General features: G+C 44.6%; 1 protein-coding gene and 1 long non-coding RNA gene across 3 annotated transcripts; one reads left to right on the top strand and one right to left on the bottom strand.

Moving 5' to 3' along the window:
* Positions 1-1,381: 1,381 nt before the first annotated feature.
* On the bottom strand, positions 1,382-16,359 carry LOC112260164. Its single transcript, XR_002954993.2, has 3 exons — positions 15,649-16,359; positions 15,442-15,563; positions 1,382-4,122 (listed from the first exon to the last, which is right to left on the bottom strand). It is a non-coding gene; the product is annotated as an uncharacterized LOC112260164 (long non-coding RNA).
* A 5,053-nt stretch (positions 16,360-21,412) lies between these two features.
* LOC112260161 (phakinin) lies at positions 21,413-27,059 on the top strand. Of its 2 annotated transcripts, none has more exons than XM_024435058.2 (8): positions 21,413-22,013; positions 23,478-23,560; positions 23,712-23,868; positions 24,324-24,485; positions 24,830-24,955; positions 25,181-25,416; positions 25,709-25,791; positions 26,838-27,059. In XM_024435058.2, the coding sequence occupies exons 1-8, from the start codon at positions 21,567-21,569 to the stop codon at positions 26,858-26,860; spliced, it is 1,317 nt and encodes a 438-aa protein (XP_024290826.1). In that variant the 5' UTR covers positions 21,413-21,566; the 3' UTR covers positions 26,861-27,059. The 2 variants fall into 2 exon arrangements, with proteins under 2 accessions (XP_024290826.1, XP_024290825.1); XM_024435057.2 differs by having other exon boundaries at positions 21,416-22,013; positions 24,827-24,955.
* Positions 27,060-27,064: the final 5 nt, after the last annotated feature.

The following is a 27,064-nucleotide window of genomic DNA, read 5'->3' on the forward strand; positions in this document are numbered from 1 at the left end:
AGGCAGGCTGTCTTCATCAGGTTATAATCACAAACACTGCAGAGTGACTCGTTTATATAGTGTCAAAAGACACACAGGTGTCATAATCATGGCCAAGTGTGGCCTAATATCATTGGTTAATTCTCAAATATTAAAATGGCATACAAAGAACATACAAAAAACAAATGGATAGCTTACGATCATAGATTAATTTTAGACTACACAAGCTTACAAAGAATTACAAAAGTCACAATAATCACAAGAATGGCTTCGGATCAAAGTCTACGTTGAGACGGAAGGGAGAAAGATTCAGGCAGACTCTTGTTTTAACAATAAATGATCAAGGTCACCCCCTCTCCTAGGGAGGGTGACATGTTCGATGCCAATATAACGCAGAGACGAAAGAGTGGTTTGCTTCCAAAAACTGGGGCGCAACTGGGTAAGTCGAGTTTTTGCACCTAATGGTGCTACGATACTCTGAGAGACGTACTTTTAATTTGCGCTTTCTTTTACCCACATCATTTTTACCACAAGGACAAGTTATAAGATAAATAACTGCCTTAGTGGAGCACGTAATAATAACCTTTGATTAGGATCTGTTTCCCTGTTTGCGGGTGTTTGAAGGATCTACATGTATAAGTGCCATTGCATTGAGCACAGCCATTACACTTGTAATCTCCATCCAGTAGGGGTGCAAATAGACTTTGTTCAGGAATATCTTGGGGTGGTAAATCAGAGCGTACCGATTGGTCTCTGAGATTTCTGCCCCGCGAGAATACAACCAAGGGAAGGTCCGAAAACACATTACTGGGATTTTCATTGGATTTTGGAATGTGTCAATGTTGGAATGTGTGTTGGAATTGGAATGTTTCAATGTTTGAACGATTCCCTTAATTTTTTCAGAGCACTTTGAATAGTAGTTAGAACGCAAGAATGCGTCTTTTTGCGAGACTGACCTTGAAAAAGGTCATGTTTTGTTTTGGATTTTCTCAATGGCATTATTAATCTGATCATTTTTGTACCCCTTCGCCTTGAATTTTCTTTGCGTCTCAGCCATATTTCTATCGAAATCTGATTTGTTTTTTGCAAATTCTTTTGATTCGACAGAATTGGCTGTAGGGCAAACAATTTTTCAAGGGAAGTGGGTGACAATTGTCAGCCCTCAACAAACTGTTACGATCAGTAGGTTTCCTGTAAAGGTCACTGTATAGAACATTATTTTCACATTAGATCAGAAGATCAAGAAAACTGATTTGACGTGTATCAGATTGCATAGTAAACCTCAAATGTTCAGAACAGGAGTTAAGAAAAGCATAACACGCCTGGAGCTGTTTTGCGTCACCCCTCCATAGAACAAAAATATCATCAAATAATGTTAGGCAAGAAAACATTTTTGAGAGGATTGAAAATAGACTTTCTCCATGTAACCCACATACAAATTAGCATATTTAGGAGCCATGGGGGATCCCATAGCAGTACCCTTCATCTGAATAAAGAAATCATTTAGAAACATGAAGTAGTTATGTGCGAGTACTATTTCAGCCAATGTCATAATGCAGGCAATGGAAGGTAGTTCATTAGGGTCACGTTGCAGAAGAAAATGTTCCATAGCTTCAATACCGCCCTCGTGTGGAATATTTGTGTATAACAACTCAACATCAAAAGTAACTAACAAGGTATTCTCAGGGAGAGGATCAAGAGATTCAATGATAGAGATCATACTGCTGGTGTCCTTTACAAAGGAGGGGAGCTGTTCTGCGAGTGGTCTAATAAAAAAGTCAACAAAAAAGTAGATAGAGGGGCTGTTACAGCATCAATGCCCGCTACAATAGGGCACCCCTGAGGTTTTGTAACATTCTTGTGTCATTTCGGCAAAGGATAGAAAGTGGCATTTTTAGGGTGTTGAATAGCCAAAAAGTTGTTATTTTTTGGTTATCTGACCAGAACTTAAATACCCATCTAGGGTATTTAAGATGGTATTCTGAAATTGGGAAGTGGGGTCACTTCTGAGTTTCTTGTAAAAGCTGTTGTCAAGTAGTTGTCTATGACACTCATTTACATAAGCTGTCCTATCGATGAGTACAACCAGTAAGGACTGACGTATCGGATTGTAAATCAAGCAAAGCCTGTTTTTCATCCTTTGGTAAATTATGAAAAGATTTGGACTCCTGTTTGTTCTTAAGGTTAGGGGGGCCTGACGAGGCATTTGGCTACCTTAATCGAGTCGTAGTGAATCCCACCCTTTACCTGCCCTTCATTGAGTTCCTTCGCTTTGGCATCAGGAATTGGATTCCTTCGCCTCCGCATCAGGACCACAGCCGACAAGTCGGCGCAACAAAGGGGTGAGTGCACGCTGCAGTCAGCTATCCTCACGTGGACACCCAGTCAAGTCACGCGAGCGGTGTCTCACGACTCTATTCTACAGATTACATACTGCGCATCAGTAACCCCGGGACTAACCTCCCCAGGGACTTTACAATGGGCTTTTACACCCGAACGACATCAAGTGCCTGCACAGTACTTCAGGAGACTTAAACCCCTTACCTGTCTGTACGTCTAGTGCCACCCTCAGCCGGGTATCGGCTGAAGCAGCAGAAAAAGGTTCTTCCACTTTCAATCATATGCTTGCCCAGTCAGCCCTTCAGACTGCACCCTGGGTACCACTTTTTAAACCTTTGCGTTATCGATATTCCTCACTCGCGTGAGGGGGCCACAGTCACCCCAAGGGTGATTTGAGTGCGAATGCTCCGGTAGGCCCGTTCCCTTGAATTGCTTCATGTGATCGTGCCCAGTGGAAACCCAGGCTGTCTATAGGGATCCGCCACGGGGCCTATGGGTTATCTCCATCTCGAGTCTCCGAACGTAGGGGAGACAAACCCACCTACAATGTGTGAAGTCTCGCACTCAGGCAAGCCTGAGGCCTGGTAGTGCCCGCTGTTTGTTAGTCGCATGCCATTCCATTTCGTGCTCCAAGGAGCGTGGAAGAGAGCTACCACCGTCACGTGTAGAGTCCCATACTCAGGCGGACCTGAGGCCTGGTAGTACCTAACCGCTGGACACTGGCCATCCCCATTTAATGTTCACTCTCGGCGGGCGATCGTTCGATTTAAACCTTCGCGGTTTAGAGCTATCCAAGCATGCAGGGAACGCAAGCTTTTTGTTTCATCACAGCCTTCTGTGATTGGACTGATTTCGGCAGAACACGTTCCCAATAACTTGGATATCCCTCTCCCGGCCGGAGCCGGGGCAGTGTTCAGGCCATCGTTCTCTGCAAGCTTCGTGTGCAAGAGCTCTGCTGCAAATCATCAAGTCTGGTGCAACTGCCACCGCATTTTCATGCTTGGCCAAAAGCCCCATATTTCACATATTCCAGGGCCGACTACACCCCTCGCGTTAGCGATCGGTAGCCATCACCATCAGCAGAACCCTCTTTGCAATGGACCGGTACCGAGGTGGCTCTTGTTTGCATTGCATTGTTGTCGACACCTGAAGCAGTTGGACTACAAGGAGGGGTTGAAAGAGCCTTATGAGAAGGCTACCTCCCTTACCTCCCTGCACTAACATGCCAGAGACAGGTCGCTCTACCTCAACCAGAGGCTAGTGGCTAGGCGGAGTTGGGGAGGTTGCCCTCCTTACCCCCCCGCCCGCCTTTGTCAGAGCGAGAGGCCATCGTTCACAGACAAAAGTTTGAGGTTAGGGGGGCCTCCGGGTGCTCCACCGCCGCCAAAGCGCTGGGAGGGCTGGGGAGACATTCAACTCCCGCCTGCGCGCAGAGCGGTTGACTGGGCAATACTCAAGCCGCTTACAAATAGGAGACCATTTCGGGAGGTCTCAGTTCACCAGAACTTCACCAGAACTGAGACCCCAGTCCCTTTCGGTAGCAGCCGACACATCCGCCCATAGGTGCGTCATGTGGCCGTGGCTAACGGGGATGAAGCCAGTCGGGCGCAACCCAGGCAAAGAGGAAATGCGGGGAAGCGGGCTAGGACCAAAGACACCCACACAGAGGGAAGGGAGTAGGATGCTGCACCCTAATTATCTGGAAGCGAGCTCTCCAAGGACTAGCGCAATTCATCTAGGGTTCTTCAGCTGGGAAGGGCCTCCGATTCCTGGAACTTAACTCCGTCCGTCACCGCGAGAGACCTGAGGGCGACAGAAAAGAGTGGGGTTATTAGATTGTGTGCCGGATGGTAGCGCCCTATGTATTTCTATGGAACAGTGTCACTATGTGTGAGTTTCAACCGGTGTGAGTGATAACTGTTACCATTCCACCCCTTCGCAATTTACCTTGTGCGTGTATGTATGTAGTGTGACTCCCTTTCGGCCTTCATTCTTGTCCGCTCTGTTCGCCATGGGGGTAGTTATTGCCCCCAGGTCCTCAGAACCTAGGACCCAACGTTAGCCAACCAGAGGCTATCAATCCTGGCCCACTAGGGGTATATCCCCTACGAGCCAGGGCGAGAGGTCATATTTCAAGACAGGGTTTGAGGTTTAAACGAGGGCTACCGGGTGCTCCACGAGGAGACATTGAACCCCCGCCTGAGCTGTGGGGCCGAGCGGTTTATTGGGTACCCGGAGCGGGTTTAGAGGTTGAAAAGAGAGCGTCCGGGTGCTCCCCGAGCGGTTTATTGAGTACCCGGAGCCGCACCTGTAGCGCTTGATCTGGGAGACTGAGGTGGGAAGACCCGGTTAACCAGCAACCCCCCGACCCCCTTCGGACACGGCCGGCGCACCTGTTCACTAGTGCCTACCAGGGAAGGGGGAATTGAGCCGGTCGGGCACAACCCAGGCAATGTGGCGATGCGGGGAACTGAGCTCAGGCGAGGGCCGAAGCGACTCTCCCGGCCCTGAGCCCCAAGCCGAGGGGAAGGAAGAGACTAAACCGCGCCGTTTACCCGCACTTCATCTGTCGATTTCGCTCGATGGCCTTGCGATCTATATTATTTAGTGGCCCTCCGGTCGACAACAGTTTTTATTTTGGTTATTTATTTCCCTTTACTTGTGTTGTATTGTACTTGATTGCCCCGCTTCACTATCTTCCTGGGCTTATAGATCAAGACCTGCTGCGGATATGGGTACGGCCCGGCACGAGATTTACACCCTCTCCCCTGGATTTTCAAGGGCCAGCGAGAGCTCACCGGACGCCGCCGGAACCGCAACGCTTTCCAGGGCTTGGGCCTCTCTCTCAGGGTGAACCCATTCCAGGGCGCCCTGCCCTTCACAAAGAAAAGAGAACTCTCCCCAGGGCTCCCGCCAGCTTCTCCGGGATCGGTCGCATTACCGCACTGGACGCCTCGCGGCGCCCATCTCCACCACTCCAGATTCGGGGATCTGAACCCAACTCCCTTTCGATCAGCCGGGGGCGACGGAGGCCATCACCCCTCCCTTCCGAACGGCGTTCGCCCATCTCTTAGAACCGACTGACCCATGTTAAAATGCTGTTCACATGGAACCCTTCTCCATTTCGGCCTTCAAAGCTCTCATTTGAATATTTGCTACTACCACCAAGGTCTGCACCCGCGCCGGCTCCACCCGGGCCCGCGCCCTAGGCTTCCGTGCTCACCTTGGAGGCCCTCCTACTCGTCGCGGCATAGACCTCGAGGCTCTCATTGCCAACGGCGGCCGGGTATGGGCCCGATGCTCCAGCGCCATCCATTTTCAGGGCTAGTTGATTCGACAGGTGAGTTGTTACACACTCCTTAGCGGATTCCGACTTCCATGGCCACCGTCCTGCTGTCTATATCGACAAACACCTTTTCTGGGGTCTGATGAGTGTCGGCATCGGGCACCTTAACCCGGCGTTCGATTCATCCCGCAGGGCCAGTTCTGCTTACCAAAAGTGACCCACTAGCCGGGCTTCTTACCCATTTAAAGTTTGAGAATAGGTTGAGATTGTTTCGGCCCCAAGACCTCTAATTATTTGCTTTACCATATAAAACTGCAAGACTTTGAGCGCCAGCTATCCTGAGGGAAACTTCGGGAACCAGCTACTAGATGGTTCTATTAGTTTTTCGCCCCTATACCCAGGTTGGACGACCGATTTGCACGTCAGGACCGCTACGGACCTCCACCTGAGTTTCCTCTGGCTTCGCCCTGCCCAGGCATAGTTCACCATCTTTCGGGTCCTATCGCAGATGAGATGAGCAACATATTTTTCAACAAGTCTGCAATATGTCTCAATAGAGTGATTGCGATTGGCTGGGAGGTATAAAATAACTCTTGCTTCTAAAAGGAGTCGGAGTATGTGCAGGTGAGTAACCTACTGGTTCAATAGAAATGTCAGGATTACGGGAGCTAAAGTATTCCCTTAAACGGATGTTTCTAAAAAACTTAAACACGTCTACCTTAACATCAAAATCGTTGCACTGAGTTGTAGGCACAAAAGATAACCCTTTATTAAGCAAGGGGTAATGGGCAGGGCTCAATATCTTGCTTGATAAATTAAAGACACTCAGTCCCGTGAGTTCTGGGACCATGTGAATGGTCCCCTCTGCCTCTGATAGTCGTTTCTTCTTACCCCGTCGGGTGCGGCATCTCATCGATGCGCGTGCATACGGCCGCCTCCGCCCTTCCGTCGGTCCAGTCTCTCATTGAATTAAAAAACTGCCACTGGAAGCCGATGAGGCGCTGGTTGTGGAGTGTTGATCAGACGGGGGTGGATCGAAGTAAGCGGCATCCCTCCTGCGTCTGCCATGGAGAGGAGGAGCAGGACCTCCCTTGTCAGGGTTTCTCCAGAAGTAGACTTTATCCTCGGCCTTGTCTTTTTTATGTTGGTTGAATTTCTTGATTTTAAGTTCCTTTATTTCTGTAGACAACTTGTCCTGGAGCGCTTGGTTAGTTTTCATCAGTTCATTGAATATGCCATCATCATTAACAGCTATTTGTAGAGCTGTGCGTTTGTCTTTAATCGTGTTATCCATTTCAATAAAATCCTTTTTCAACTAGTCAACAATTAATGTAATTAAATCAATAGAGCATTTGTTCAGGATGGCACACCAGCGCTCACAGAAATCATCTGTGCGCTGTCCCAATGATGGTTCTTTTTGCCACCTGAGGCCCCGTGGAATAATGCCTTGACGCACATTATCACTAAGAGTGACTATATGTAGATGCATTCTCGTCTGGCTTTAGATAAATTGAACAGTTCTTTCGAGAGGTCAGAATTACCTCCCGGCTTGTCAAAAAGGGACTCTGAAACTATGATCTTATCACGCTCCCTTTGGCTATATTCAAAGTAATCTTGTATGGGTCTATGACCAGTGTCAGGACAATAATTATAATTCGGCATCGTTTTAGAGCTTTTTTGTCGGTAGCGTGCTGTTTACTAGGTAACAGAACAATCTAGAAGAAAAAGAAACGCACACCTATTTAGGCAAGGTGCTGGCTAGCGGATTAGAAACCTTAAAAATAAAGGAGAGCCGCACACTGTAGGAGTTCAGATGCAAAAATGTAATATCCAACGTTTGGACAGGCAAGCTGTCTACATCAGGGTATAATCACAAGCACTGCATGGTGACTAGTTTATATAGTGTCGTAATCACGGCCAAGTGTGGCCTAATATCATTGGTTAATTCTCAAACATTAAAATGGCATACAAAGAACAGCATACAAAACCAATTGGATAGCATACGATCATAGATCCAGGACCTCTATACCAGGTGGTGTCAGAGGAAGGCCCTAAGAATTACATCAACCCTAGTCATAGATTGTTTTCTCTGAGTACACATCCTGGTAATCCATCTGGCCCTGCGGCATTGTGAATGTTGACCTGGTTAAAAGGTCTTACTCACATCGGCTTACGAGAGCGTGATCAAACAGTCGTCCGGAACAGCTAGTGCTCTAATGCATGCTTTAGTGTTGCTTGCCTCAAAGCGTGTAGAAGTAATTTATCTCATCTGGTAGACTTGTGTCACTGGGCAGCTCACGGCTGGGCTTCCCTTTGTAGTCTGTAATAGTTTGCAAGCCCTGCCACATCCGACGAGCGTCGGAGCCGGTGTAGAATAATTCAATCTTAGTCCTATCTTTTAAGATTTGCCAAATGGAGGGCGAGGGAGAGCTTTTTACCCGTCTCTGTGTGTGGAGTAAAGGTGGTCTAGAATTTTTTTTTTCTCTCAATGCACATGTAACATGCAGGTAGAAATTAGGTAAAACGGATTTAAGTTTCCATGCATTAAAGTTGCAGGCCACTAGGAGCACCGCTTCTGGAGGAGCATTTTCTTGCTTACTTACGGCTTTATACAGCTCGTTGAGTGCGATCTTAGTGCCAGCATCAGTTTGGGGTAGTAAATAGACACCTATGAAAAATATAGATGAAATCTCTTGGTAAATAGTTTGATCTACAGCTTATCATGTGATACTCAACCTCAGGTGAGCAAAACACTGAGACTTCCTTAATATTTGACTTCGCACACCAGCTGTTATTGACAAATAGACAAAGACTGCCACCCGTTATCTCACCAGAGGTAGCTGTTCTGTCTTGCCAATGCACAGAAAAAACCAGACAAATGTATATTATCCATGTCGTCATTCAGCCATGACTTGATGAAACATAAGCTATTACAGTTTTTAATGTCCCATGGTAGGAGAGTCTTGAACGGTGCTCATCCAGTTTGTTCTCCAATGATTGCATGTTGGCCAATAGGAAGGACGGTAGAGGTGGGTTACCCACTCGCCAACGAATTCAAACAAGGCGTCCCCTGTATCGGTGTCTTATCTTCATGCGAATGATGGGGATTTGGGCCTGGTCGGGTATCTGGACTAAATCCTTCTTGTCCGACTCATTAAATAAAAAATCTTCGTCCAGTTCGAGGTGAGTAATCACGGTTCTGATATCCAGAAGGTCTTTTTGGTCATAAGAGATGGCGGCAGAAACATTGTGATCATTGCATCCAATGGATACGGATAAAGCTTTAGAACAAAGATCTACAATATTAGTAAAAATGATTGTTTTTACTAATACCGTAGAATGTGGATGATCTTGTTCCTGTAGAGGTTGTAAACACCCTGGTAGGTTTATTAATAACCTTAACCAGATTACAGGCACTGGTTACAGTGAGAAGTTTCCTCTTAAGTGGACAGCTTGATGAAAACCAGTCAATTTCCAGGTCCCCAAGAAAGTAGACCTCTCTGTTTACATGACATACACTATCAAGCATTTCACACACATGATTTAGATACTGACTGTTAGCACTTGGTGGCCTATAGCAACACCCCAAAAGAAAAGGCTTTAGATGTGCCAAGTGAACCTGCAACCACAACACTTCAATAACACAAGACATAAGATCTTCTCTAAGCATTACAGGGATATGGCTCTAAATATACACAGCAACACCCCCATAAGTATTTCTGTCTCTTCTATAGATGTTATATACACTGCTCAAAAAAATAAAGGGAACACTTAAAAAATCTTGTGAAATCAAACTGTCCACTTAGGAAGCAACACTGATTAACAATAAAGTTCACATGCTGTTGTGCAAATGGAATAGACAACAGGTGGAAATTATAGGCAATTAGCAAGACCCCCAATAAAGGAGTGGTTCTGCAGGTGGTAACCACAGACCACTTCTCAGTTCCTATGCTTCCTGGCTGATGTTTTGGTCACTTTTGAATATTGGCGGTGCTTTCACTCTAGTGGTAGCATGAGACGGAGTCTACAACCCACACAAGTGGCTCAGGTAGTGCAGCTCATCCAGGATGGCACATCAATGCGAGCTGTGGCAAGAAGGTTTGCTGTGTCTGTCAGCGTAGTGTCCAGAGCATGGAGGTGCTACCGGGAGACAGGCCAGTACATAAGGAGACGTGGAGGAGGCCGTAGGAGGGCAACAAACCAGCAGCAGGACCGCTACCTCCACCTTTGTGCAAGGAGGAGCAGGAGGAGCACTGCCAGAGCCCTGCAAAATGACCTCCAGCAGGCCACAAATGTGCATGTGTCTGCTCAAACGGTCAGAAACAGACTCCATGAGGGTGGTAGGAGGGCCCGACGTCCACAGGTGGGGGTTGTGCTTACAGCCCAACACCGTGCAGGACGCTTTTCATTTGCCAGAGAACACCAGGATTGGCAAATTCGCCACTGGCGCCCTGTGCTCTTCACAGATAAAAGCAGGTTCACACTGAGCACATGTGACAGACGTGACAGAGTCTGGAGACGCCATGGAGAACCTTCTGCTGCCTGCAACATCCTCCAGCATGACCGGTTTGGCAGTGGGTCAGTCATGGTGTGGGGTGGCATTTCTTTGGGGGACCGCCAGCCCTCCATGTGCTCGCCAGAGGTAGTCTGACTGCCATTAGGTACCAAGATGAGATCCTCAGACCCCTTGTGAGACCATATGCTGGTGCGGTTGGCCCTGGGTTTCTCCTAATGCAAGACAATGCTAGACCTCATGTGGCTGGAGTGTGTCAGCAGTTCCTGCAAGAGGAAGGCATTGATGCTATGGACTGGCCCGCCTGTTCCCAAGACCTGAATCCAATTGAGCACATCTGGGACATCATGTCTCGCTCCATCCACCAATGCCACGTTGCACTACAGACTGTCCAGGAGTTGGCGGATGCTTTAGTCCAGGTCTGGCAGGAGATCCCTCAGGAGACCATCCGCCACCTCATCAGGAGCATGCCCAGGCGTTGTAGGGAGGTCATATAGTCACGTGGAGGCCACACACACTACTGAGCCTCATTTGGACTTGTTTTAAGGACATTACATCAAAGTTGGATCAGCCTGTAGTGTGGTTTTCCACTTTAATTTTGAGTGTGACTCCAAATCCAGACCTCCATGGGTTGATAAATTTGATTTCCATTGATAATTTCTGTGATTTTGTTGTCAGCACATTCAACTATGTAAAGAAAAAAGTATTTAATAAGAATATTTCATTCATTCAGATCTAGGATGTGTTATTTTAGTGTTCCCTTTATTTTTTTGAGCAGTGTACTTGTATTGCTACTGCTTTATCATCAAAGGAATTATCTAAGTGAGTCTCAGCAATGCTTAATGTATGAATGTTATCTGATGTTTGCAAATTATTGATTTCATTAACCTCTTACTAAGGCTACATATATTAATATGCGCTATTTTCAGCCATTTCCTGGATAGCTTATCAGAGGTAGACATAATATATAAAAGATCAAATCAGGCAAGAAAAAAATAAATACATTTAGCAGTCCATTAATCAATTGGTGTGTGTGTGTGTGTGCGCTGCGGGTTTGAAGCTACAAACCCATAGGCTTGGCTCTCTTATCCCTTCCAGGCTTCTGGGAGGGAGTGTGAGCAATGAGCCTATCATTGCTTATATTCGCTATGTCCCCACACACTCTGGCAGCTTTCATGACTAGGATAAGCTCTTTCCTCTTCTGCCGCACAGCTTCAGGATAATCCTTGTTGAGGAAGATATGTACGTTCCTCTCAAGTTCTTGGCTCTTTCCAGAACAGCTACCTTATCCTTGAACCTCAGGAACTTAACCACTATCGGCCTGTGCCGGTAGGGGGGTTTCCAGTCCTGTGGGTATGCTCCACCTTCAATTTCTCAGAGATTATTTCCCTCACTTTGTCCTCAGACTCCAATCAGATCTCATGTTGAGCCTGAAATTCCGTCCGCAACCATGTTGCGCCTTGATTGTCCCTCGACAATCAAGTCTTCTGTCATTGTTATCATGGATTCACACACAGAACTGATGTCCGCTCTCACACAGATTGCTCACCGAGCTGACCCTTGGAGAACTGCAAACTGTTCTTCAGGTCCTGGACCTATCTGGTCAGGTTGTCCATTATTTTATTAGTTGAATCCACCAGTATTTGGACAAAACACTTTTTTCTTGTTGTTGTAATAACTGCTTGTATAACTATTTTTATTTGTTTAAAAGATCCTTCACCAGTGATAGAGAGACACCACTGTCCTCAACTGTACTCCTTACGGCTTTGGTCTTTGTCATGGTAGCTAGCAACATAGGTTATGCTGTTACTCCTCACAGTTACAGACATGGCAGGTCACAGGGAAGATTGAAAACAACAAACAGTAGGGAGCTAGACACCCATTGTCCCAAGACAATCCGCGGTCCTGGCCACAATGGCTAACCGTGTCGCGGGCTGCGTTCAAGCCCTCAAGAAACCCAGCTAGCTTGATAGGCAGCTAACTATCAGCTATGCTAGCTGCTACGCCAAAAAGCTATTCAGATCCATCCTTGGTCAGCAGGATCACTGGACACAGATTAGCAGTCCCTGCAACTGATACCAAATGCATCTAGCTACTAACTTTCCAATACTCTTTCAAAACAACAAACCGTCTTTTCCATTCTCCAGCTGAATGGCACATACACAATCTATGCATTTGAGAAATGAGAACAAATGCCTCCAGTTTAGAAGTATCCAAAATTGAGAAAGGGGATGGTATGTTTTTCCCCATTAATCATGGCATAGGGTTGTTCAATGACAGAAATGTATTCGTTGTCACTAGATGGTTTCATATTTCCAATTCAAACAGTCCAAACAGTTTAATTCCAATTCAGTTCCAATTCCATAACTTTAAGATTTAATTTAACAATGTAAATTATCCACTTCATGAGTGAATTCAATAATTTAATTGGAATTTCTAATTCAATTGGAATTGACCCTAAACCTGGAAAATAGTTTTAATTTATTGTATTTAATGTCTCCATCTCTTCATCTTTTCAGAAAATGGCAAATTGTAACGGTTTTCTTCCGTTGAAGGAGAGGACCAAAATGCAGCGTAGTTAGAGTTCAACATGGTTTTTAATATGAGAAACTCAACATGAACTCAATTACAAAACAACAAACGTGGAAAAACCCGAAACAGTCCTATCTGGTGCAGAGAACAAAAAGACAGGAAACAACCACCCACAAAACCCAACACAAAACAGGCTACCTAAATATGGTTCCCAATCAGAGACAATGATAGACAGCTGCCTCTAATTGAGAACCAATCTAGGCAACCATAGACATACAAAACTACCTAGAAAGGAAACAGCCCCATAAACATACAAAACCCCTAGACCCGACAAAACACATAAATCCCCCATGTCACACCCTGACTTAACCAAAATAATACAGAACACAAAGATAACTAAGGCCAGGGCGTGACACAAATGGAATGAATATACAGTGAAAAGTATGGACATACCTACTCAAAAGTTTCTTTATTTTTGCTATTTTCTACATTGTATAATAATAGTGAAGATATCAACACTATGAAATAACACATATGGAATCATGTTGTCACCACAAAAGTGTTAAATATATTTTTATTTTAGATTATTCAAAGTAGCCACCCTTTGCCTTGAGGACAGTTTGTACACGTTTGGCATTCTCTCAACCAGCTTCACTTGGAATGCTTTTCCAACCGTCTTGAAGGAATTCCCACACCGGCGGATTTTCCTTCACTCTATGGTCCAACTCATCACAGAACCATCTCAATTGGGTTGAGGTCAGGTTATTGTGGGAGCCAGGTAATCTGATGCAGCACTCCATCACTCTCCTTCTTGGACAAATAGCCCTTACACAGCCTGAAGGTATATTAGGTCATTGTCCTGTTGAAAAACAAATGATAGTCCCACTAAGCGCAAATCAGATGGGATGGCGTATCGCTGCAGAATGCAGGACTCACAGACCAAAGGACAGATTTCCACCGGTCTAATGTCCATTGCTTGTGTTTCTTGGCCCAAGCAAGTCTCTTCTTCTTATTGGTGTCCTCTAGTAGTGGTTTCTTTGCAGTAAATCGACCATGAAGGCCTGATTAACGGAGTCTTCTCTGAACAGTTGATGTTGAGATGTGTCTGTTACTTTAACTCTGTCAAGCATTTATTTGGGCTGCAACTTTTTGGGTTACAACATGATTCCATTTCATAGCTTTGATATCTTCACTATTATTATACAATGTAGAAAATAGTAAACGATAAAGAAAAACCCTTTCATGAGTAGGTGTGTCCAAACTCACCTCCCCTGTCTGATATCTTGACTTTTTCTATTCCACAATATCTAAAGGTAGAAATGTAATGTTTTGGTCATTTAAATGCACTGCGACTGGAAAATCCCTGTAGTTTCTCCTGATTTAACTTTTATGTTCACTAATTCTCTGTTTGAGAGAACAAGAGGTTTTATATACATAGCACAGCCCACATGGACATTTAATAATGTAGATAACATAGGTGGTGGAGCACCTAATAATGTAATTTATTTGGAACCGTTTTCCTGTATATCAGTGGTAGAAAAAGTCACATCATATTGTTGCACTATAAGCAGCCTCTGCATTTATAGCTACCATTCGGAAAAGGGCGATAAAGAGGGCAATTTTCTTTTGTTGCTGACAGTTGGCATGGGCCAATTTTTTGTGTAAATTGCAACCTCTCCTATATACAATAAGTGGTGGGTTCTTAAATTCAGCTGGCAGACCTTGGTCCGATGATAAAACATGCCAGTGTTTCTTGACAGCACCTCCCACTTTGCATGAGTTCAAAGTATGTGGTGGTGAACATTACAGAGTGTTCTTTAGCTCTAGTGAGTCTTTTTTGTAGCAGCTCATCTCATGTTTTCCCTAATGTCAAATTAAGAGCTTCCTCCACACATTGTGGAAAGTAGCCTCCTTTGAAACCTATTGTGCATCTCTGTTGTTTTTTCTAGATAGTCCCCTGTGGAGTGGCATAGAAAGCGCAGTCTGAAAAAAGTTCTTAACTTTAAAACCGATGCACCTGGCACCTACTACTATACCCCGTTCAAAGGCACTTAAATCTTTTGTCTTGTCCGAATATCTTCTGAATGGCACACATATACAATCCACGTCTCAATTGTCTCAAGGCTTAAAAATCCTTCTTTGACACGTCTTCTCCCCTTCATCTACACTGATTGAAGTGGATGTAATAGGTAACATCAATAAGGGATCATAGCTTTGATGTGAATTCACCTGGTTAGTTGTATGTCATGGAAAGAACAGACGTTAATGTTTTGTGCACTGTATATAACACAGGAATGTCATGTTTTTGACTGCACTGGGCCTTTAATAGGCACGTACTAAAGTCATCTTTTATTATCCCTCTTGAGATGGGAAAACATCATGTTTATTTAATTAAGTTGAACATGTGCTCGTCATGTTAGGTGAAATAAAACTATTTTTTCCCACCAAGTTACACTACCCAAAAGGGACTCATTTTGTGGTACTACCCAACAGCTTTTGGTCCTGAAAAGCGTTTGTAGAGGTGATGTACGGGTTGAATAGTGTAGGTCTTTGTAGAAGAATCCAGGTCGCTATAGACCTCTTCCTTTGTGTACAAATACTGGCACGATATGTGGATGTGCACGTGTTGATGGCAGTAGCTACGTTCAGTGAAGAAGTTGTCTCGTAGCAACCACTTGGTCTATATGTAGCAGGCTTCATGGCCTAGGATTTTTTTAAATAAAAAAATTCTAAAGAATAGATAAAACATGGCAGAGCTGAAATTCCTTACACTAAAATCAACTGTACTCACCAGGATCGTGAAGGACCACAGTGATGTAGATACTGCATCAGGAGATTCAAACACCAACACAGAAGACCTGCCAGAGCCACTCACAGCTCTGTATGATGCCAATCTAAGGGACCTCTCACCACCTGAAATAAAGGAGAAAAGTGAAGAAGCTTTCCAGAGATTGAAACAGAAACTTACCCGTGATCAGTGTGAATCCCTTGAGCTTACCTCCAAGGAGCAGTCCAAATGCCAGGCCTGGCACACCAACCGAATTGGACGGATAACAAGCACCGCCTTCCATCGTGTGTGCACGGCAGGCAGAAACACAGACAAAATCAACTTGGTGAAAAAGACAATGCATTACAATGACAGTGAGTTGCATCATGTCCCAGCTGTACTTTGGGGAAGAGACATGGAGGACACAGCCAGAAAGTACTACACGGAAGAAATGAGCAAAATCCATGCCAACTTCAGTGTGAAGCTCTCTGGTCTTGTCGTGCGGAACGATCAACCACATCTCGGGGCGTCTCCAGATGGATTAGTGAACTGTTCCTGTTGTGGGAGAGGAACCCTTGAAGTTAAGTGCCCATACAAATACCGTGATGGCCTTACAGGGTGCAGTGATGACACACAGTTCTGCTTGGACAAATCACTGCACCTAAAGAAGAATCATGAATATTACCACCAAGTTCAACTTCACATGTTTGTTTGCAATGTCCAATACTGTGACTTTGTGGTTTGGACAAGTGCTGAGGTCATTGTGCGTCGCATAATCAGAGATGAAGAAATGCTACGAAAAGCCCTACCTAAGGCTGAAAGGTTCTTTATTGCAAGTGTTTTGCCGGAATTATTGACACGAAGCCACGACCCTCTCCTAGAAACACTTAAAGAGTGTTCACACTGAAATGCCGAAATTTGTACAATCTCAAGAAAGTAAAAAATCTATATGAAGTGGAAAGAATTCAAATTAATTTACATTTTGACATTTGGATGATGCAATATCACAACACAGCACAAAATACCTCATGAGCACATTGTTACAGTTTTGTAACGTGTACGCTGGGAGTCGGGAAGAAAGTACAGGGAGTGCAAATTTAATAATAAATAGAACAGGAAACAGAAACAGAGTCAATAACGCCTTAGGAAAGAACCAAGGTGGAGTGACAGATAAGGGGAGATAATCAAGAGGTGATGGAATCCATGGGTCATGAGGCGTAGGTGCGTAACAATGGTGGCAGGTGTGCGTAATGAGACAACTGGCGACGTTGAGCGCCAGAGAGAGCGGGAGTAAAGTAACATTATCCCTGGCGCTCGGCTCCAGATGACACCAATCAGAGGGACGGTCTTGAGGACCAGGAGCGGGCCGAACGCTTCTGCTGAGGCGCAGGAACTTGTAGAGCCGGCTGAGGCATGGGAGCCTGACGTGCCGGCTGAGGCATGGGAGCCTGAAAAGGTCCGCATGGGAGCCTGAAAAGGTCCGCATGGGAGCCTGAAAAGGTTGGCATGGGAGCCTGAAAAGGCCGGCTGAGGCATGGGGAGCCTACTGAGCCAACCGAGGCTTGAGAACCTGACGAGTCAGTTGAGGCATGGAAGCCTGACGAGCCAGCTGAGGCATCCCTGGTTGCTTCGGAAGTGGCACTTGGACCTGACGTCACCAGTAGAAAGAAATTGGGGAAAATACCTATGCGTAATGATGGACGACCAAAGTACTCGAAATGAAGTAAATAAATTAATAAATAATGAAATGTATTATTTTAAAATATTTTAAGAATAAGTGCCACATTATTTGAAATCTTTTTCACAATGTTACTTTTCACAATAATGTTACCATATTTAATTTAATTATAATACATTGTATTTCCCAATGTTTTTTTAATTTCATAATGTATTTCCGATTCCATTGTATTTTTCATTTCATGGCCACTCGCAAGGGATATATACAGTATATATCCCTCATATGTCAATCAGCCCAGGTGGGTAGTCTTTAGTCACTGATTGTGTAATCATTCACAATCGATTACTTCATCCTGTTGAACATGACCTGACAGTTAAGGCAGAGCTAGGTATGCCATTTCTCTGTGTACGGGTGTGCCGAGCAGTCGGACAGATATGGCACATTTTCCTGATTTGATTATGATCCGAGTATTTTTTGTTATTTTCCGTAATTGGAAAAAATAAATGTTCGGGTGCCAACGTGCAACTTTAAATCAAGTGCGAGGTGCTACATGGTCTAAATAGCTCAACTAGCTAATTTGCCTGTCTGTAAAGAGAAGGGAGGTTTGTATGCTGATCCTGCTGCTCGGATTGGATAGAGAGAAGATGTATTTCACAATCCACTCGCTCACGCCATCACTTCTCCTCGCATGTTTCGATCTGATCACTAAGATTGCTGCTGCCTCCTGTTAGCCTGCTACTATGAGGAGGATGGTGAGGATGTTTGCTAGCAAGCAATGTGTATAGCATCTAACAAGTGGGCGAAAATGATTTTTTTTAAATAATAAATGTTGATGCGCATTCTGAGTTGACAGCAAACAGCAAAAGTTGAGGAGACACACCCTCTCCGTTCGCTGCTCCAAATCTGCAGCATTTTCGGTCTATAAACATCCAGGGATGTTTTCGGTATTTTTCCATTATATGGAGTGTTTGGTGCAGAATTCTCCAAACGATTGGCGGCTTCACGGATAAACTATAGACTTGTGGTTTCATCCATTGTTAAGAAAAGTAGCTACATCAAAAACAGGGCAACGCGAGAACAAATACTGTTACAAGCTCGACTTCTTCTTTAAGCTTTTATTGGCGGACTACACCAAAAAGGTGTTTTGCCGCCACTTATTGGGTGGGGTAAAAACAGATACTTTAACGAAAATAAATAAATAAAACCAACTCATATTATTCTAAAAAAACGAAACAAAAGTCAATATACTCCTTCACTCAGTCAACTGTACTCCGATCCCTACACAGAGGGTGAAGCATCTTCAGATAGTATTCCCTGCAGTGTTTCAGCAGTGAAATCCTAGAGAGCCAAGATTCTTTTAGCCGCTTTCACAATTATTTTTGTTGTTAGTTCTGTTCTGAACAATACATCCCCTGTGCAATAAATGCAACAAAATCATCCTTCTCTTTGACTTTAGCCACCACTTTTGCCTAACAATCTTCTTCAAGGGCTTTGAACCAATTACCTACTTGACCACGCCCATTTGCATTGATTGGCATATCCCCTTGCGATTATGGTTATGAAATTTGGAAATACCAAAGATTATGGATATACTGACCAGACACGTCTCTCCGCCCTAACAATGGGAGTCATTGTCCACACAGCGGCACGTCAGGCTGTCAAGCGCCCACCTGTCCTTTTTTTGCTGTCTAGCTCACGCCTATCCTTTCTTTGGATTGGTAGATACAATTTATTATTGTAACCCATTACTGAACCTCTCATTGACCTCCAAACAAAAACTCCTTGCTTGGTGGGCAAAACAACGAAAAAACGCCACCTGCTGGAGGGAGACAAATTTTCCGCAGAGTTGTGCCTCTCTTCCTCTATGGAAATACATCATGTGACAAAGCGCCATTATAAAATTATAAATGTTCTGATGAAAAAAAAACATTGGGAAATACAATGCATTATGAAATTAAATGCTAACATTATTTTGAAAAGTTACATTATGAAAAAAGATTTCATAATAATGCAGCACCTATTCTTGAATCATTTATATGTGATGCATTTATTAATTAATTATTTAGGTATTTTTATCTTGAGTATGTGGTATTTAATTCTATATATAATTTCATTTTGAGTACTTTGGTCCTCCTTATACTGTACTTCCCATTGCAAACATCTTCAATACATTCAGCACAAAAAAATGACCAGTGAACAAAGTTTAAATGCAACAATGTTTCACACACGGAACACATTTTTTCCACAGTGATAGCTAACAACCGCAAGTGAGCTGCAATAATAAAAGAACATTTCCACTCACCAGATGATCATTTGAAACGTAACTTCTTGTTGAAAGTTCATCTTGAAAAGGGTCTATTGAGCAGTGATATGTAGGCCTTCGTGAAGGCAGAAGTTTCCATATGTTTTTGTAAAAATGGTCCCACCCATTATATGTCCAAATGTGATTGGTTGATTCTACTGTCTGCCCTAATACAGTTGAAAGACAGCCTTCTATCAAACTTCTGAGGGCCTAGCCCAGAGGTAGGCAACCCTGGTCCTGGAGTGCCACAGGCACTTCATGTTTTTGATTTAACCAACCTGGAAGACCAGGTGTTTTGAATTGACCTGATCAGTTAGCTCAGTTGGTCAGGTGTGGTGTCTAGTTCCTGCAGTACTCCAGGAACAGGTTTGCCTACCCCTGCCTAGTCAGTGGTGAGTTATCTATAGATGTATCTACAGAGTTTCTAAACCCAGAGGCGCAACATCACAAGACTTCCCATGAAGCAGACGCAGACCAGGTCAGGGTTTTGGGTTTGAGAAGTCAATGAAACATATGAACAAATATTCCTTAGTTGTTAATTCTCTTGAAATTGAAAGGCTCGACCTAGATTTGAGCCAATGTCTTAAGTAGTTGGTTATGATATTACTCCAACCTTGTGAAAGTGACAAACTGACAGTTTCATTTAGGTCAAAAACTACTTTATATCGAAGTGCCTTTAATTTGATGGCCTGCACATGAACAGTACAGTGTAGACAACCGTTGGACCCGATGATGTGTTGCTACACATGAGCTTAGCCACCATCACATCACCAATAAGCAAAATACTTATTCAATCTTTTTTTCTCATCAGTTTTAACCCTTTCCTTTCCAACACAAACTGAAGAGATTAAATCCGAATATCTGTCAAGACATCTGCCGAAGTCGATGCCTCTGCTTGTTCGGGCGGTGGTCGACGTCCACCGGTCTTCTAGCCATCATTGATCCATTTTTAATTTTCCATTGCTTTTGTCTTGTCTTCCTACACACCTGGTTTCAATGCGGCAGGGTAGCCTAGTGGTTAGAGCGTTGGACTAAGTAACCGGAAGGTTGCAAATCCCCGAGCTGACAAGGTACAAATCTGTCGTTCTGCCCCTGAACAGGCAGTTAACCCACTGTTCCTAGGCCGTCATTGAAAATAAGAATTTGTTCTTAACTGACTTGCCTAGTTAAATAAAGGTTAAAAAAAAATCCCATTCATTACCTGTTGTGTATTTAACCCTCTGTTTCCCCTCATGTCTTTGTCAGAGATTGATTGTTATTATTTCGTGTTTGTATTGGTGCGCGACGGGTCCTCGTACCCACTTTGTTTTGTTAATTTATTAATGGTTTTGGAGTTATGTTTTAAGTTATTAATAAACTACTCCATTTTACCAAGATCGATTCCCCTGCGCCTGACTTCCTTGCCACCGATACACATGCCTATGACTATCATTGAAAATAAGAATATAATCAGGCTCTCATAATATTATTGACAATAGAAATTAGAACATTTATATTTAAAATATACAATTATTTAATAAATCCTTGGGCTTTCATTGACTGTATTTTGATCAAACACATCCTAACTTTGGATTTGAAAAATAGGCCATACTGAACATTCCTCTGGCCCCTTCTCCAGTCTTTCATGTTTACAGCCATTGGGCATACTCTTTACAGTGATGCATGACCTGATTTATTAAGTTCTCACATATAAATGCGCACACACACACAAACTCACTCAGTCTTGCACACATACAAAAAGAGGAGGTAGAAGCATCTCCAGTCAGATTTTGTCTAGTCAGACGACACACCGGTGGCAGTTTGTGCTTGGGGAAAGGGTGCGCAAGCCAGCGCTCAATGGAGTTTTCCTGAGAGGGCTCCAATGCTGAGGCAGCAAAACAAACAACCAGCACCCACACAAAGAGCCCCAATACACCAACCTGAACCAGGCCACTGTCACAATGACAACACAAACACCACAGGGGAACAATAAGCCCCTCTGCTTTCCAGAAGCCCAGGCCACAATAAAGAGCCATGCGCCCAGGGACACGGGCTGTTTGACACCACAGGCCACCCAACATATTCTCAAGCCACTCAATGATGTCTATGCATGGTGACTAGCCTTCTTCTGACACGCACACGCTCCCGCATTCTCTCGTCTCATACCCACATTCTCCAAGTACAAGGGCCATGCCTCTGCCAAGACGTCGGTCCTCCTTCTTGGGCCAGCACTCCGCTGCAGAGCGCCTGGGTAGCGCCAGCACCAGGGCTGGCACCGCGGGCATCACCACAGCCCCCCGGGGCGTCTTTGTGGGGACAGCCCCCACGGGCGGCACCTGCAGCCTGGGCACGCGAGTGTCGCGGCGTGCCCTGGGCATCAGCAGTGTGTTCCTGCAGGGGCTGAGGAGCACGGCTGTGCCTGTTATGCCCCATGGGGCTGGGGCTGGTGGCAGGCAGCACCCCGGGGGTACTGAGAGCCTTAACTGCTGCCTGATGGAGTACAGGGACAAGGTGCACGCCCTGGAGCTGCTCAACCAGCAGCTGGAGGAGCAGATCCGACACTGCCTGGATCGTAAGGCGTCCAGTGCCGGAGCCTGGGGTCCCCTCAGACAGGACTGGGAGGACGTCTACAGGCAGGTAAGGAAGGGGAGAGAAGGAGGTAGTTGAGGATGATGGGTAGAGAGGATACAGATAGGTAAGGGGGAGAAAGGAAGAGCAGGGAGGAGAGGGGTAAAGAAGGACTAGAATGACTTCTACAGGAAGAGGGAGAGGGAGGAGGGAGTCGAGTATGATGGGTAGAGGGTACAGACTGATAAGAAGGGAAAGAGAAAGAATGGGAGGAGAGGGGTAGAGAAGGACTGGGAAGACAACTGGGTACAGGTAAATAAGAGAGGGAGTTGTTGAATTGTTCACAAGTCCTAGAATGAAGTTAAGAAAGCTCCTGCCGATGCAGCAGTGCAGCATTTTGCTCTTCTGTGCCTCCGACCAGATGGGAGTAGGTTGAAGCACTGATTGAGTGGGTGATTGGAGCTGGAGATTGTGGCGGGATCTGCGCTGGATAGTGCGTTCATTTAAAAGTGACAGTTTTGGAATGGGGAGTCTAACTTTGAAGCAGTGTTCATGATCCTCTATTGTTTATTGCACTGTGAGACTGTTAGCATATTTTAATTTGTTTACCTTTATTTAACCAGGGGAAACCCATTAACACCCGGGTCTCATTTATAAGGCTGCCCTGGGAACAATACATCAACATGACCAGCCTCAATACAATACTATACAGTTACAATGACACATTACTACAAATCAAATTCATAAGTGACAGATAAAATTACACCTCAATCAAAACATCACCACATTCCTCCTCAAAGTCCCAAACTGACCCTTCGAGACCAGAGAGTCAAGCCTCAAAGTGGCCTGCAGGTCATTCCATGCGCTAGGGGCACAATAAATACATCCAATCTTCCGGACTCTGTGGAGTCCCACGGAGTCTCTAGTGCCAGGCAGCCTTGAGAGGGAGTCTGATGGCGGCTGGATTTCCAATTAAGAAATGATGTTGAAGTATAGCAGTCTTCCATTGATGAGGTGCAATGCATTGTGATGCCATTATAATGCACTCCAAGACTTGGCACAGGCATAAGACTCCCTTATCATCAGTGATGTAGTGAGTAAACAAAATAGGTGGGTAAAAGCTGACCACCTTTCGCGGTGTATAAAGTAACACTCCCTGTATGCAGTTTTCAGCGATAGGTGGGTAAACGCTCGTGCAAAATAAAAAAGTTGTGTAAATGATGTCTACCTGCGTTTACCCTCCACTACACCACTGCTTATAATGTCTGGTCTTATAATGAGGATCTCATAATGATCCTCGCTTAATAACAGCTATTTTGAGTCCATTGAAAATGACCTGCATAGAGAGACTTAACATACCATACGCCTTATAATAAGACATTGTAAAGGCGCATCCATGCTTTTAACAAGTCATTTTGCATTATACCTGCATGCAGAATACCCATTTATCAAAAAATTCACCCTAAGTTGGACTTCAGAGCATCTGTTGCACCCTAGTGGACAGACTGACATATTGCAAAACCTCCCCCATAGGTTAGTGAGTCCATCCTTGACAATGCCAGGCTAATGCTGCAGACAGAGAATGTGCAGGCCAACACTGAGGACTTCAAGGACCGGTGAGTGTACACTCTCCTCACATCCTCACATCCTCTCTCCTCACCTCCTCTCTTCTCACCTCCTTCCCAAAACGTCAGAACCTGGGGAATCGAGAAGAGCATGGAGAAGAACACCCTGTCTTTTGAGATTCACTTTCTCTCTATCCTGTAGGTATGAGAATGAGCAGCCCTTCAGGAAAGCGGCTGAGGAGGAGATCAGCTCTCTGTACAAGGTGATTGACGATGCCAACCTGACCAAGTCAGACCTGGAGAGCCAGATGGACAGCATGAGGGCTGAGCTCCGAGACCTGGCCCGCAACCACGAGGAGGTGAGTCAAGCATGAAGGATGGAGCACATACTGGAAAAAAAACAGATTACCAGCAGACCGCTAACTTTGTCATAGGGTTCCTTGTCGGGTTTTTAGAGTGGGATATTAGAGAAGGGGATATTCCCGTCAACATACAATCTAACAAAATACAATTTCCCACTTAGTTGAATCCCCAAGACAGTTCTTGTGTATTCGTGAAGTTTATTTACCCAGCATAGAAATAAATGGAGCACATAAGAAACCCTAACTGCTAGCATTTCCATGGGATTCCTTTCTTGTGGGGTTTGCCCACTGACAAGCATTTACCTCCAACCCAGAGTGAAAGCCCACACCTCATCCAGCTGGTTGTTATTGGAAATCAGATGATTAGGATCGTATTGATTATATGAATCCGGTGTATTGGTGTTGGGGTGGAACAAAGGCCCTTTTCCCAGGTGTTCTTCTGCTCCCTCCAGGACGTGAGGGTGCTATACAACCAGATGGCAGGCCGTGACGTGGACGAACCGGACGCTCCCATTGAGACCAATCTGGACCAGATACTGGCCTACATCCGCTCCCACTGGGAAACAGTCATCGAGAAGAACCGTGCTGAGACCGATGCCTACCTGGAATACAAGGTAAGTTCATACTGTAGTTCCCCACACTTACAACCTTTAACATCTGAGTAAAAAGGGGAGAAATCAATATTTACTTTTGATAGATCAATGTGTAGTTGTATTGTATTTACATTTGTCGTTAGTTGTTTATCTATTATAAGGTCAGCTTGAGGTTTGTGTCTAGTAGGGGCCAGGCAAAGCAAACGGAATATACCTGTTCTTTGACATAGCTTGACGTGTGTGTGTGTGTGTGTGTGTGTGTGTGTGTGTGTGTGTGTGTGTGTGTGTGTGTGTGTGTGTGTGTGTGTGTGTGTGTGTGTGTGTGTGTGTGTGTGTGTGTGTGTGTGTGTGTGTGTGTTCAGCAGGAGGAGAGTGTGGGCAGTAAGCTGAGTCATGAGGAGGAGGAGCTGGAGAGTCTGAAGACGGAGTATAACGATGCTGGTTGTAAAATCCAGAGTTTGCAGGCCGAAACCGAGTCCATCAGAGCACTGGTACGTATTGAGCCGTCACCTCTACAGTGTCCCTATATAGGGCAACGTTTTTTTGGGGACAGCCCAACACCACCAATAGTGAGTGTGTCAGTGGAGAATGGTGGAGGTAGAAATAGGAAGGACGGGCTAATTGGAATGGTTAGAATGGAACGAATGAAACACAAAGTGTGTGTGTGTGTGTGTGTAGGTGTCAACTGCATCAACTGTGTCAACTTGCTCCAACAGAAGCGCGGCCTGGAGAACTCCCTGAACGACGCCAAGCATTGGCATGACATCGAGTTGCAGAACCTGGGATCCGTCATTGGCAAGCTGGAGTCAGAGCTGGGCGACGTCCATGGCGACATTGAACAGCAACGCCGTGACTATGAGACGTTGCTGGGCAACAAAATGCGCCTGGAGCTGGAGATCGGCACCTACCACGGCATCTTGGATGGGGAGGAGAGCCGCTACCACCCCTCGATGTGAGTAGCTAACTTCAGAGATAACCTCTGAGGCAAAGGCAATATCAAAAAAGAAGATAGCCCAGCAGGCAAAATACCATTGGCACATGACTTCTTAATGATATAATTTTCTGGTTGTAAACTTGTTTTCTGTTCATGCTATTACAATAACAGTGCTTGACTTGGACTGAAATAGGTTCCAGTACTCATTTTGGGAGCCGGTACTGTTTATATTATCAAGGTGAACTCCACGCAATATATTCCAATGGGTGAGATTGCATGACCTCCTTTGACACGATGTCCCTCTCAACAGGTGCACAGGTGCATCAGAGCCTGAAGGGAAACGAACTCCACTTCGTCCCCATTTGGAGCCCCACGGCGGCCCAGCACCTCAAGGTAAAGTCTACTACAGTCCCATTCAAGAACCGAGGAGGAGCAAGGCACTCTTCATGATATTAAAATACCTCTATTGTGGTGGCAAGTTCAATTGAACAATATCTTAAAAACTCTGACTTTTTTCTGAATGTGAAGCATTCGTCAGGGAGAACAGCCTGATTGTTTAGAATATTGACATCAACATCAACAAAACACCAAATTATGGAATTTCTCATGGAAGAATGGTGTCGAATCCTTGCTATAGAGTTCCAGGCTTGTAGACTCTATGCCAGGGTGCATTGAAGCTGTTCTTGGGGCTCTGACGGCTCGCTGTGGCCCAATGCCTTATTAAAACACATTATGTCGGTGTTTCCTTTATTTTGGCAGTTACCTGTGTATCTCTCCCTAAAGCATGTCCACACACAGATGACAATTATCTTGATTTCCTCAAACATTTCACACACCTGCATGTGAAAGCTGACTGGCATGTGAGCGATGTGCGACGTTGTTCCCTGTTTTTGGGAGCATCTTCCAAGTGCTAGTCACCCTTGTAGAAACCAGTAGGAGTAAGTTGTTGTTAGGTTGCTTGTAATTATCGAGGAGCAGGAGTGACAAAATCTTTTAGAAAAATGTATACATGAATATTGAAAATGTACAGAAATCAATGTATATATTTCCTCATCAGTTTTCAAATGTTCTATTATGTGTTTATTAATTTAGAAGTGCATTATTAACGCATTAATAGTCAATTACTTTTCTAATTTAATCATTGGTTTATGTTCACATTAATTTAAAAAAAAAAATGTGTCACTCCTGGTCCACCATACTAGTAGGTTGTTGGTTCATTGAGGATGGAAATAATTTCTGCAAGTGCAGAAACACATTCTCACCTTTCTTCATACTATTTGTAAATTATATATCTATTAAATATTGTTCAAGTCCTTTATACTTGATTTGATTTAGTAGCGTCCGCAATAGCCGACTCCAATGGTGACAGCTAGTCTTACTGGGGTCCGATACTATTCCGGTATTATGAACTACTTTTATGCATTTTTTTGTCTTATCAGGTTCCAACACATCTAGTTACTAGTGGAAAGACTGAGGACCATTTGAGGACAAGGCCACTTCTTAATTTTGGCGCTCAAGTTATCATCGACTGTCCTTGGGTTTGGAATAACACCAATGAACATGAAGCTCTCACACCGTTGATCTCCAAGGTATCTGTGCAGTTTCCTTCAGAGACCATGTTCTTACTAAAGAGTGTAATAAAATTGAAACCTCTGCAAGAAAGCAT

The sequence above is a fragment of the Oncorhynchus tshawytscha genome, linkage group LG10 (assembly GCF_018296145.1).
Source record: "Oncorhynchus tshawytscha isolate Ot180627B linkage group LG10, Otsh_v2.0, whole genome shotgun sequence".
Taxonomy (NCBI): domain Eukaryota; kingdom Metazoa; phylum Chordata; class Actinopteri; order Salmoniformes; family Salmonidae; genus Oncorhynchus; species Oncorhynchus tshawytscha.

Excerpts from the sequence above, each read along its gene's own strand:
- LOC112260161 (XM_024435057.2), top strand. The coding sequence starts at position 21,567 with ATGCCTCTGCCAAGACGTCGGTCCTCCTTCTTGGGCCAGCACTCCGCT. Across the intron at positions 22,014-23,477 it reads GGGAGGACGTCTACAGGCAG|GTTAGTGAGTCCATCCTTGA; the intron begins GTAAGGAAGGGG and ends CCTCCCCCATAG. Across the intron at positions 23,561-23,711 it reads ACTGAGGACTTCAAGGACCG|GTATGAGAATGAGCAGCCCT; the intron begins GTGAGTGTACAC and ends TCTATCCTGTAG.